This window comes from Fukomys damarensis, unplaced genomic scaffold, assembly GCF_012274545.1.
Source record: "Fukomys damarensis isolate Sample0158 unplaced genomic scaffold, DMR_v1.0_HiC HiC_scaffold_34, whole genome shotgun sequence".
NCBI lineage: Eukaryota > Metazoa > Chordata > Mammalia > Rodentia > Bathyergidae > Fukomys > Fukomys damarensis.
The window spans coordinates 24,660,037-24,673,762 of record NW_022900946.1 but is presented as its reverse complement, the minus strand read 5'-3'; the positions used below and the strand labels follow the sequence as shown (position 1 = coordinate 24,673,762).

At 45.1% G+C, this 13,726-nt stretch overlaps 1 protein-coding gene across 6 annotated transcripts in view; it reads left to right on the top strand.

Moving 5' to 3' along the window:
* Nucleotides 1-11: 11 nt before the first annotated feature.
* The window catches only part of Klhl22 (kelch like family member 22), a 31,816-nt gene continuing 18,101 nt past the window's right edge, over nt 12-13,726 (top strand). The window contains exons 1-4 of one of the 6 annotated variants that reach the window (XM_010620736.3): nt 12-395; nt 4,599-4,656; nt 5,007-5,273; nt 12,917-13,082. In XM_010620736.3, the coding sequence (XP_010619038.1) occupies nt 5,047-5,273; nt 12,917-13,082 (393 nt within the window). In that variant the 5' untranslated portion in view covers nt 12-395; nt 4,599-4,656; nt 5,007-5,046. Of the gene's footprint in view, nt 396-1,272; nt 1,293-2,558; nt 3,404-4,598; nt 4,657-5,006; nt 5,274-12,916; nt 13,083-13,726 lie in introns of those variants that run through there. The other 5 variants (XM_010620738.2, XM_019207016.2, XM_010620735.3 and 2 more) reach the window with 5 other exon arrangements.

The window sequence follows — 13,726 nt, the reverse complement described above, 5'->3', positions numbered from 1 at the left end:
GTGCGCGGCCGGGCTGGAAACGCGCTTTGCGAGGGTAGGGGCTGGGGCCTGGAGTTTCCGCGCAGCTGCAGGCCGACCGACCTCGCCCCGCTGTCCGGCCTTCTCGCTCGCGCAACGCCGAGTGAGGCATTCCTTAGCCGTGATCCTCGGCGCTGCGCGGGTGGGACCTGCAACAGGCAGGCGAGTCCGGGTGCGGATGCCTCCAGTTAGCGTGACTTCGGCCTGCCGCGCCTCAGTTTCCCCGGCTGCGCATTCTGGGCAGGGATCGAGGTTTCGGAGACTCCAGCAGTGGGCGCCTATCCTCGCCAGCTTGCCCGCTCGCCCAGTTTCCTGCGAGAAGTCAGAGATTGCGCTGTAAATACCAAGGCTCCCGGTCCAGAAGCCTCCGCTGCCAGGTCCCGCTATTTTAGATATTAGGCGGGTGGAACAGAATGGATCTGGGCCCGCGCAGGAGGGACGCCGCTACCTTCTGCCTCCATTTCCTCCTCAGGGGGTCCCTCGCTTTGGGCCTCCGTAGTGCTGGGCCTGGAGCCTCGAGATGCTGCGAGTCTGCGATGCTGGGAGTCTGGGCTCTAGGAAACAGTCCGGAGCTCATGATCTCAGCGTCCTATGAAAGATCCCCCTTTATAAATTGGGGGTCCACTCCTTCCTCTGCTCCTCCCAAAATGCACCCTGTGCCTTCGTTGCAAAGGATTGGGGCTCGTTGGGGCAGACATTATTTTGGGATCCTACAGAAGAGCGAGAATGATTATTCAGTAAATGGTGTTGAGCTGAAAATTTTTCTGAAATGTTTTTGGCTCATCCATACGTTTACAAAGATTAATTGTATGTCTTTCATTCTGTGCCTATTTGGGACATAAAAGCTTCCATTCTGCCCTCTCTTATCCCACAGAATTGAGGGCCCTTGCTTTTGAAGACTAGCCTTGAGTATCATATGGGACAGGGACGGGCAGAGGATTGGCCGAGGGCTTCAGGATAGAGAATTCTTTTGGCAAATAAAAAACGAGTGAGGATGCCAGTAATTGAACTCTTAAGAGCCTTTCTCTTTTATTACAGAAAAACAGGGATCTGAAAGGAATAACGGATATGCTACTTTTTTTTTGTTTGTTTGTTTGTTTTGTTTTTTTTTGTACCGGGGATCGAACCCGGGACCTTGCACTTGTGACATATTCTACCTAATTCTTTTTAAGAATATTGTCAGCCGGGCATGGTGGTGCACGCCTGTAATCCCAGCACTTGGGAGGCTGAGGCAGAAGGATTGCTGCGAGTTTGAGACCAGCCTGGCCTACACAGTGAGTTCCAAGGCAATCTGAACTACATAGTGAGACCCTGTCTCAAAAAACAAAAGAAAACAAAACCAAAAGAGAATATTGTCACTTCGGGGTGAGGATTAGCTCAGTGCCGCTGCACCTTCCTCACAAGCACAAGGTCCTGAGTTCTATCCCCCAGTACTAGGGGAAAAAAGTATTGTAAAAGAAACACTCTTAGTGAACTAAACAGTGGCCAGAATCAGGTTTCATTATTTGTGGGGTGAAAGAGTAAATTGGTATAACCTCTATGAAGGACATTTGGACAATATCCATTAAAATGACAAGTATAGATCCTGACAGGGTACGTGCCTGTAAGCTCAGCACTTGGGAGGCTAAGGTAGGAGAATTTGAGACCAGCCTGAACTACATAGACCCTGTCTCAAACAAAACAAATGCACGTTAGAAACAAAAACAAAAGGACCCAGAATTTTCTTCAGATATATACTGCATTGTAAATAATTTTCACTGAATAACTACTTGCAGTAGTGAACAATGGCAGGAAACCCAGACATCTCATTAGAATTGGTTGAGTAAACCATTATGTTTATCCATTCAGTGGACCATGGAAGGATATGAAGATACCAGAGGTCAAGGAAGAGGGGGAGGAAGGTTGTAGATTTGCATATTCACCTGGGACTCTATAGAGCCTTCTGGACGTGTATACCAGAAAGTGAACAGTAGTTTCTTTGGGGGAGGATCTAATTGACTCATCATAGATAGAATGGCATTTAAGTTTTATAAAATACCTTTTTTTGAATTTGAATCACATGAATGTTTTAGGTGTTCAAAAATACATTTGAAAATTTCATTGTTAAACTTACCAGAAAGTTCATGGAATAACATTCTCGTGGGTTTTTTTTTTTTTTTTTTTTTTTTTTTTGAGACAGGGTCTCACTATGTAGTTGAGTCTGCCCTGGAACTCACTATGTAGCCCAGGCTGGTCTTGAATTCACAGCAATCCTCCTGCCTCAGGCTCCCAAGTGCTGGGATTACAGGCGTGCGCCACCACACCCGGCTTCCCTAGAGATAATTATAAGACTATTTGTCATTCCTATAAATGTGTTTAGATTGTTTTATGCCGTTCTATAAGCAATATTAGATAGTATCATTTTGTATGTCTTCAGACTTTTTCCTTCAGACTTTTTAATTGAAGATACTTATAAAAGTTGTACCACACCCATTCTACAATTTGTTGTTTTCTCTCTGCATGACATTGAGATTTTAAAATTTAATGACTGTACTTTAGGTTCTAATTTGCTTATTTTAACTGTTGCCTGTAGTTCTTTTGAAGGGCTGTGCCCCAACACGTGTTCTGAGGATGGACATTTTGGCAATGGTCAGTGCTTGCTTCGTAAATTCAGTCTCGAATATTATTGACTCTGGCTGTGATTCTTGATAGCAAGAAATTGGTTCTTTTGTCTCTGCATGCCCTTCAGCGCTTAACGGAGTTCCTTTAACTGTGCTTGATAAATATGCTTTGCCTGCCCAAGGAAGCAGTCTTCCTGTTTTACTTTGCTCATTCTGGTGGTTGCTGTTTAGGAGGTAGCTGCCATTCATCCCTTCCCAAGACAGTAGGTGGACTTCTGCAGTCACAGCCATGGGGACCCTTTACCCGGAGGCTTGATGTCTGTTGAGGCATTTGAAGGCCACGGAGGCCTTTTTGACTCCATGGTGATGATGAGGAAGCTGAGGTTTAGAGAGAAGAGCTGAGTGTCCGGAGTCGATAATTAGCAGTGATACTGACATCCCCAAGAAGCCTAAATCTTGTGAACGATGAGTCAGGTTCCGTGGTGGGGCTTGTGTTTCATGTTCGTAATAAAGCGATAAAGGTAAAAGTGATGGAGCTAAACCATGACCAATATAGGATTATGAGATACAGACAGCCCAGGAGGGAAACTGAAAGTGTTCAGAAGATGACAGGTGTCCCTTTTGGTCTAAGGACCAGTGACAGCAGGGGAAGGGAGGCCTAAAAGAGAATTTTGAGCCACATCACAGGGGAGCCACAAGTGGGAAGTAGTAGTGGTGCAGCACTTGAGAAGTCAGCACACTCAGGGGCATTTGTGACCATGTGACCTGGACAGAGGAGCTAAGAGGTAAGGAAACCGGTTGGGGCATTATTCTTATGATCGGACCCAGAATGGTGGCTGTGGAGGAGTAAAGGCATGGATGATAAATCGAGGAAGAGGAGCAAGAATCAAAACCAGAGGGTCTGATGAAGAAGAGACTGTTGAGACCAGGAAGTTCCTGATGTAGGAGTGGTTAGATGTATCAGTGAAAAAAAATAGACCAGTTGGTAGGGCTTCTGGCCAGGTTTGTATTGAGCTGAAGGTGCCATTGGGAATGCAGGCCCGGAGGGAGGAGTAGGTTGGAGCAAGGACTCTCAGGAAAGGGAGGAGTCGGGGAAGGGGGAATTGCTGTATGGTGGTTTCCAGGCAAGAGGGAATCCTGAGCCAGAGTTGGTCAGTTGGGGATAATCCTTGGCTCTAACCACCTCTGGGGCCTTGGTGAGAAAGATGAGCCAGTCCAGCGTGGGAAGAAGGAGTGGTTGGGTGGGCCAAGTTTCCAAATGTAGAAGGCAGTTGAGTGGGTCTGATGGGAGACAAGGGTCCAGAGCCTTGGTCCCAGAGGATGCGGAGGTGAGTGGTGGGAGGTGAGCTCCTGAGCCTCCGTAGTGAGGAGGGAGACCTCATCCTTTTGGCCAGTTTTATATTAGGATCTATTTTTCATTTTGCTTTTGAAGACATAGCCAGGAATTGGAAAAGAGGTACATTTTGGGGAGGGGAAAGTAGGATGATGCAGGTGAGGAAGGCAGATATTCAAGGCCTTGTGACTGATTGATTGTTCTATGGCTGAAAGAATGTGCAGCTTAGCCACATCTCACTGTGACTCCTTGGCTTAGAGCAAGGAGTTGGCTGTCTGGTCATGTTTGGTTCCTTTGGAGTCTGTGTGTGTGGCAAATGTCTGTTTGCCGTAGTTTTGTTTTCCTGGTTGGGTTTCTGTGGCTCTCATTTCATCAGTTTGCAGTTTTTGAGCATAGCAACTCAATTATTAGAAAGTAAGCTTGAATTTACAATGTGATATGATCTTGAATGCACTAAGGCCTAGTGCATTCAAGTTATTATGCTTGACTTTTTAACTTTTTTTTTTTGTTTTTAACTCTTGATAGAAGCAAGGTCCTGGAAACACCACTCTGGCTTCCACCTCCCAGGGAGGGGGTTCTAAAAGCTGACCACCACTCAGGCCTTACCTACCCTTTTTCTTTCTTTGTTTCCTTTTTTTTTTTTCCAGGGCTGAGGATCAAACTTGGGGCAGCATTCTGCTGCTGAGCTGTACTGCCAGTCTCTGGGTGGGTACTTTTGTCTTCATTTTTGCAATTGAGGAGCCCAAGGCTAAGGTTGGTGGTGTTAGGAGTCCTCGGTTGATGGATCTCCAAACCAGAATAGTCTGTCTCCCTAAAACTGCTTTACTGCAATGCTAAAGGAGACAAAATGAGACAAAGAACCTTGTAGATGAAGGGACACAGGTCATCAGGAAGAAGGCCTAGTTGCAGCCAAGGTGAAAGGGGACAGGGAAGTAGAGGGCTTGGTATCAGGGAAGGCCGAGGTGAGCAGCACGTGCCACAGGGCACACCCAGGCCAGTCTGCACGGTAGCGGTGCCACCTGCCTGTTCACTTACTGTCCTTTCTGTGTTGCCAGAAGATAGATCACAGTGGTGAGGACTGGTGTGGCGTTCAGGATGGCGGAGGAGCAGGAGTTCACTCAGCTTTGTAAGTTGCCTACGCAGTCCTCCCACCCACACTGCGTCAACAACACCTACCGCAGTACGAAGCACTCCCAGGCCCTGCTGCGAGGGCTGCTGGCTCTCCGGGACAGTGGGATCCTCTTTGATGTTGTCCTGGTGGTGGAGGGGAGACACATTGAGGCCCATCGAATCCTCCTGGCTGCATCCTGTGATTACTTCAGGTAGGTTGCTTAACCTGTTTTTTTTTTTTTTTCAAGGACAGTAACACAAGTTATTGCAGCTTTACTAGGCATGTGTGCTGGCACTGAAGGTACCAGGTCTCAAACTCACCTTGGAGCCTCTTCACTGCCTATTGTGGAGACTTTTGCAACAACTCTGAGACATAGAGGAGCTTTATAGTGTGCTTTTCTTTCAGCTGTCCCATGTCTCAGGCATGTTCTTTTTTCAAAAGATAATTATGGTTGGGTTGGGCATGGTGGTGCACACCTGTAATCCCATCACTTAGGAGGCTGAGGCAGGAGGATCACCATGAGTCCAAAGCCAGTCTGAACAAGACCCTATCTCAAAAAAAAAAAAAAAAAAATCAAAAAATAAAAGATAATTATGTTTAGTTTCATTTGTAATGTCACATTTTATAAAATAAATTATACTGCAATTACAATATCTTGGTATAAAACAGATTTGTATTTTATTCTGGTTTCCATTCCCATCCCATTTGCTCTTTGAAAAATTTGAAATCTGTGGAAAAGTTAAAAGAACAATGTGATGAACACCTGAATACAAACCAGTTGTTAACACTCCGTTACACTGCTGTCTCTCTTAAACACAGACCTTTTATTAAGATGTTATGACACTTAAAGCTGGGTTTGCTGGCACACGCCTGTAATTATTGCACTTAGGAAGCAGGAGGATCAAGAGTTTGAAGCCAGACCGGCCTGCATAAAGAGTTCCACCTAGGCTGGCTTTCTAGGTGAACTCCGTCTGAAAACAAAACAAACGAAAAGCACGTAACGACATTTTAATCCCGTGTGTCCCCCCACTGTCATGATGCCAGCTGTGGGGTCCATGTGAGACCTGGTCATTTCCCAAGGATCTCAGGAGAGCCGTTGATATAAGTCTTCTAGAGAGCTTGAGTTCTGATACCCGAAGGCAGAGACTGAGTGTCCCGGAGACAGAGAGGGAGGGGTGGAGAGAGGGCGAGGTGGAGTGAGACAGAGCAATAGAGACAAGAGATAGATAGGGTTAGGGCGGAGAGAAGGAAGATGAGAGGGGAGGGAGAGCAGAGGAGCGATGTCACCTTCCTGTGCTGTTCTTCTGTGGGCCTCCAGTGCCTGCCCACTCCGAGGCTGGAGTTTCCCTCTCCAGCCCACTGACTCCTCACCCTCCCTCCAGGGCTTTGTCCTATATGCAGTCTTCTGGAATTGTTATGTCCTCCCTCTGTTTTCCTATCTTCTGTGATTGTAAAGGATGGTTTTATTTAAGTTGGTGCCTGTGATTTTGACAATTTATCTAAAATTGATAATTATCTAGAAATTATATATTGGCAGGACTTCTTCAGCCCCAGAAGAGAAAAAAAGTTTTATTCCCCGCAAAAGCCCAAAGCAAAGGTTTCCCAGGGTAGTTGGCGATTTTTACAAATAGACACCAAAGCCTTTTGAATTTTCTCAGAGCAAAAAATTCCTCAAAGCACTTTCAGCCAGATGGACACTGTTCTCCAAAGGAAAGATTAGTTCCGTAATAGAGATAACCACGATCTAGTTACATAGCACATCCACGGACACAGTTAGAATGAGTGTGGTAACACTGAGCATCTGGTTCCACAGTTAAAACACTTTCTGAGCTGGGTGTACACCTGTAATCTCTGCTACTTGAGAGGCTGGGGCAAGAGGATTACAAGTTCAAGTCCAGTTTGAACAACTGAGTGAGACCCTATCTCAAAATAAAATTTTAAAGAAAGAGCTGGGGACATAGTTCAGCTTTCTCTGTGTTCAATTCCCATTACCACAAAACAAACCGAAAAGCAACTTTTTCAAATAAGTGAAAATGTATGCCCAGCAAATCACCAGTTTACCCTGCCTTCCTACTTTTTTCCTCCAGGCCATGATAACCAGTTTTTGTATTGACTCACCCAACACACACACGTACACACCATGCTGGAAACGGTACCCAGGGCCTTACCTAGGCAAGTGCAACATCACAGGCCCTTGACCATCCTATTTAAAATGGTGATTTAAACACACATACATACACCATGAAATTTACCATCTTCACCATTTTTTTTTTTTTTTTTTTTTTTTTTTTTTTTGGTTTTTTGAGGCAGGGTCTCACTATGTAGTTGACACTGACCTAGAACTCACTATGTAGCCCAGGCTGGTCTCGAACTCACAGTGATCCTCCTGCCTCAGCCTCCCGAGTGTTAGGATTATAGGCGTGCACCACCACGCCTGGCTGCATCTTCACCATTTTTAACTGTGCAGCTCACCGCTAATAAGTACATTCACCTAGTCATGAAAAATCCAGATTTCATGCTGCAGATCTAAAACTTTGCAACTCTTAACTCTAGTTCTTCTTAATCTCCTTCCCCCAGCCCCTACTTTCAGTTTCTACAAATCTGACTATTCTAGGTACCTCATAAATGGAATCATTCAGTATTTGTCCTTTTGTACCTGGCTTATTTCACTTAGCATAATTTTGTTGTTGTTGTTGTTTGTTTTTTGTTTTTCTTTTGTTTTTTTGAGACAGGGTCTCACTATGTGGTTGAGTCTGACCTGGAATTCACTGTGTAGCCCAAGCTGGTTTTGAACTCACAGCAATCCTCCTGCCTCAGCCTCCTGAGTGCCGGAATTACAGGTGTGCACCACCACGCCTGGCTTCACTTAGCATAATATTTTTAAGATTGATTGATTTAGTAGCATGTGATAGGATTTCTTTTTCTTTCTTTCTTTTTTTTTTTTTTGGAGATAGTTTCACTCTATAGTCATTTCATAATTCCACCTGATATTGAATCCATATTCAGATTTTTGTAATCTCAAAATATCTATATATTCTTCCCCCGTCCATTTGGCTTTCAGGCTGGCCTTGAACTTGTGACCCTCCTGCCTGAGTCTCTCAAGTCCTGGAGGAATTATAGGTGTGCATCACCATGCCCAGTTTAAGTTTTTGTTTTGACATGATTTTTTTTTTTTTTTTGAGAAAAGCCTGTTGTCCAGGCTTTACTGTGCCCAGATGTACCTAATGTCTGAGTTACATAAGATCAGGAAGTGTATAATAAAGAAGTAAATACCTATTTTTGGTTAAAATTAAAAAGGAGGACATGTGTTTGCTTTTCTTTTTATTTCCTAATTTTTATTTTAAAATGTTGCTCTGTCAGTACAGTTGAAAGATAAGTTTAGTGAGTATTTGTGCCATTGGCCTGGGTCAGCATTTTGTAACTCACTTCAGGGGAACTGCAGGCATTGTGACACTTTCCCTACCTCGTGCGTCTCCTAAAGACATTCTCTAACGTATTTTCTGTGTGTGTGGACTGGAGATTGAACCTAGGTTACAACTGAACTACATCCACAGCCCTTTTTATTTCTTATTTTGTTTACTTTTTCGTTTGTTTTGGTTTTTTGAGACAGGGCTGCCCTTGAACTCACTATATAGCCAGGCTGGCCTTGAACTCATGACTATCCCCTTGCCTCACCCTCCTGAGAGCTAGGATTACCAGCATGTGCCACCACATCCAGCTCTTATTACTTATTATTTTTAGACAGCCAGGTCTTGCTAAGTTGTCCAAGCTGGCCTCCAAGTTAATGATCTTCCTGCCTCCTGAGAGGCTAGGGTTAGTGGTATATGCCACCACCTCTAGCGTCTAACATATTTTAACACCATTGTAAGTCTAAGAAAATTTATAGTCATCTCATAATTTCTCCTGACACTGTCTGTGTTCAGGTTTTCCTAATTATCTCCAAATGTCTTACATCTCTCCTCCCCCTTCCATTTGGGGTACATTTAAGGTCCATGCACTGGACGTTGTCTTAAGATGTTTATATCTGCATCGGTCCAAGTACCCATGCCCTTTTCTGGGGATCAGTGCTCAGTGTCCCTGTCCCTGTTGTTGTCAGCATGGATCCTGGAGTTGCTGGACAGAGGAATCAGACAGGGTAAGTACATGCAGTGCAATTCTGGAAGGTCCAAACTGGTACAAAATTCATGGCAGAGTGCTTCAAGGGACAGGGACACATTTGGTAAAACGTGTAGGAATAAATTTACCAGACTTGATGAGGTCTGTAGGATGACTTGTGAGACCTCCAAAGATACCCTGAGAGTGGATGGACACATACAGAAGTCCCCCTTGTCTATTGCACAGGTGAAAACTTTTTCTACATTAATCTAAATGTTTAATGTGTTCCTAAAAGAGTTTATTGGGAAAAATTATACAAACTGATTCCAAAGTTCAGATTAAAAAAGTAATCAGTGGTGCCAGGTACAGTGACCTACACCTGTAATTCCAGATGTTGGGAGACTGAGTAAAAAGGTCACACGTTCAAGGCAAGCTTGAGCGGCTTAATGAGACCTTGTCTCAAAATGTTAAAAAGGTCTGGTGGGGAAACCTGTAACCCCAGCACTCTGGGAAGTTAAGGCAGGAAGACTGTAAATTCAAACCAAGCCCGGGCAACTTAGTAATTTAGCAAGACCCTGTTTCAAAATTTAAAAAAAAAAAATTTTTTTTTTTTGAAGAGCTGGTCCCTGGTACCAAAAAAAAAAAAAAGAGCTGGACATGCCAGGCATGCAGTTCAGTGATAGAGCATGTGCAAGTGCGACCCTGGGTTTGGGTCTCAGTATCATACACAGGCACATGCAAAAGCAGTGGTCTGGAAATTAAGGTGATCCTATACTGGATGTACTGTGACACTGTAGCATTTTAAACTGCATCCTGTTGAGTAAGAAACAAAGATTATAGCAAAAAAACTAGGAGATTCATAAACATTGCAAACATCAGGAACTCTAGGTGATTCTTTAAAATTGGCATCATAAATCAAGGAAGAGACAGACTAAATCAGTTGCTGTCTGAAAAAATATGAAGTTAAGCTTTTGCTTCCTACCTTATGCCAAAAACAAAAACTAAAAAAATAAAAACTAAAGGAAAACATGAGTAAATGTTTTCTAACATCTCAAAAATGGATTTTCTAGTTTTAACATAAAATTTAGAGGCAAGAAAAGAAAAAGCTGGGCATGGTGCCACCTGTGATCCTAGCACTTGGGAGGCTTAGGCAGGATTGCCTTGAGTTCAAGGCCAGCATGAACTACATAACAAGACCCTGTTTTAAGAAACCAAAAAAGAAAGGAAAAAAAAAAAAGGAAGAGGAAATGATAAACTGACTACATTAAAAGTTAAAGACAAATTCCTGCATGGCGGAAATCATAATAAAAATCAATAGGTGGAAAAAAATTCAGCTTATCTAGAAATGGGCACATTTCTTCCAGTGGGCAAGAAAGTCTAATAGAAAACAGGCAACATTCTGGAGAGTTCAGAAAAGACAGTAGTAGCCAAATACAGTGGTACCTGCCTGTAGTCCCATCACTCAGCAGGCTGAGGCAGGAGCTCTCGGCCAGCCTGGACTACATAGCATTCTTTTTCTCAAAAGAAAATGCACACATTCAAAAGCCTTTAGTATGGCTCTTACACATATGATGAGAATCTCTCTTTGGTTTTTGTCTTTTGAGACAACTATGTAGTTCAGGCTAGTCTTAATGACACTGACTGTCTAGCCCAGGATGGCCACTAACCTGTGGCAATCCTCCTGCCTCAGTCTCCTGAGTGCTGGGATTGCAGGCATGTGCCACTACACGCGGCTCTGTCTTGTGTTTGGTGGCAGAGTTGGAACTGGTTCTTTCTGGTTTATGAGGTGGGATGGGAGGCAGGCAACACCAGCCCTGCTGTGGGGACTGATAAAAGAAGGCAGTCAGGCAACACTGTCAGAGTGAGTGAATGTCCCAGGAGCTGTGTTCATGGGAATTACTCCTGACAGTCAGAAATGCAGTGTGTCATGGGGGTGAGGCTGTCCATTATCTGAAATAACAGGAAGATTAGAAGTAACCTGATGCACAGGTTAAATAAGTGGTGACGGGCCGGGGATTTAGCTCGGTGGCACTGCGCCTGCCTCGCCTCAAAAGCACAAGGTCCTGAGTTCAATCCTCAGGACCCCCCAGCCATACACACACCAAAAAGTGATGACAGGCTTTACAGAGAGTGAGGCAGCTTGTGTACTGGGGTTAGGTTGTGCTTCCAAGATGTATCGTGGAGTAAGAAGAAAGCAAAATGAAGAATATGACTATTCAAGGGGCTATGGGTATCCATGGGGGGCAGTGCATCTCACGCTGACCATGCCACAGTGGGACTCCAGCTGTCCTCCCTAAACTAGCTCCTCCTGAATTTTACTGCATCAGTAGGGGTCCCTATCTGCCCGTATACTTTACCCTGAAAAGGGCTGCAAGTCCTCCAGGGTTCTTCTGGAATCAGTCTGTCATCAGCTTCTTTTCTGCTGGTCCCCACATGACTCAGCTGCAGGTTTTCAGCTACTCCCCACTCCCCAGGGCCAGAGTCATCCCAAGGAGCTCCCTGCCTAGCTCGTTTTCCCACCCACCCCCCAACTCCAGCCCCTTCAGCTCCTCTTCCTTTTTAACCAACTAGCTGTCAGCTTATGCTATTAAATTCATTCTTGTGTCTTCTACATTGCCCTAGAGATACGCTGCCTCGTCCTGCTTCACCTGCTCGCTTCCTCTTTGGGCTGCCATGAGCGCCAAGTTCTTGGCTCACAGGACCTGTACATCTGTCTCCTTGCCTGGGAGGCCCTCCCCTGCAGCCTCACCCTTAAATCTCAGATTCCTTGGAGGGGCCCGTGCTTGCCCCTGCTAGCGCTGCATTAGGTTAATCCCAGGTTAGATGCCCTCTTCAGTTCCTGCCCATCATTTTCCCCATCCAGAGTACCTGGTCGGTCGGTCGGTCGGTCGGTTAGTTGGTTGGCCTCTTTTATTTGGTACCAGGGATTGAACTTGGGACCTTGCACTTGTGAGGCACGAGGCAACACCACTGAGCCAAATCCCTGGCCCTGGTTGACTTGGCTTCTTTTTTCTTTTTTCTTTTCTTTCTTTCCTTCCCTCCTTTCCTCCTTCCCTCCTTCTGTCCTTTCCTCCTTTCCTTATTTCTTTATATTATTTGTCCTATTTGTATGTAGTAGTCGTACCAGGGTACTTCATTGTTTCTCTTTCATTATAAATGATACTTGGCATTTGAGATCAATAACACATGATGGATGCGATGATTTATTACTTCTTTCCCAATAAGATTTTTTGCTTTTCTTTTACCTACTGAGGATTGAACCCGGGGCCTCTGCACTGATCTACATCCCCAGCCCTCTCTCTATTTTATATTTTGAAACATGGCCACTAAGTCACCCAGGCTGTGCTCCAACTTGTAATCCTCCTGCCTTGCCTCCTAGATTGCTGGTTTACAGGCATGGGCCACCACTGCCTGCTACCATACTTTTCAGACGTGCCCTGGACTTGCTGCTGCTTTGACCTGGAAACTAAACTAATGGATAAAGCAGCAAATAAGCAGGACCCAGGCCTGCCCTTACAAGGCATATGTGGGACTCCTGGGGACCCATGCAAAGGGAGATGGCAATTTCTAGGATGGCTGCCTAGGCTTGGTTAGACGTCTGTAGGCGTGGAGTAGTCAGCGTTCCAGCTTGTGTACTACTGGCTCATCTGCTCCTGTACCGGTCCTGTCACTGCTGCTTGATTTCCTCTGAATGTTCTTTGCAGCCTGGCGTGGTGTCCTGATCAGTATAACCCCACGCATTCTCTCTTTACTTTGCAGAGGAATGTTTGCTGGAGGATTGAAGGAAATGGAGCAGGAAGAGGTCCTGATCCACGGTGTATCCTACAATGCTATGTGCCAAATTCTGCATTTTATATACACCTCTGAGCTGGAGCTCAGCCTTGGCAATGTACAGGAGACGTTGGTTGCTGCCTGCCAGCTTCAGGTGAGGTTTACTGTGTTCAGCAAGGCAGATCCACACCCTCAAACACCCAAGATGCCTACTGAGCAGTGACATTGGAGTAACGTAGTTCCAGAGGGCCAGGACACCAAGCAGTAAAGAAAGCCATGGAGGAGTGAGGCGGGACCCTGTGTCAAGACCTAGGAGTTAAAGCAGAATGGCTCCTGATGCCCCTTTGGGTTCGGCTTCCTGTCACTTTCTTTTACTTTTTTACTGTTTCCTTTTCCTGGCCTGGCTACTCTGCCAGGAAAAAGATTCTATACAGACACAAGTGGGCTGACCCAGGATGATATGTGTGTAATGGCCTGTGCTCTGTGATATTCTGGCAGCTCTTGAGTAACCCTTGCCCTGCAGCACACGCACGATGCTTTCTACCCATTCTCTATTTTTGGTTGCTTTTCTCTGTCTTTTTTTTTTCTTTTCGGAGTCAGGGCCTTACTATGTATCCAGACTGACCTTAAGCTCACCATGTAGCCCAGACTGGCCTTGAGCTTGCAACAAACTTAACCTCAGTCCCTGGAGTTCTGGGATTACAGGCCTATGCCACCACACCTGGCCTGCTCCCATTTCTTTAAAACTTTCCCCCTTTTAATACTTACGTTTTTTATAGAAGTCAAAGTTTTCTAGCT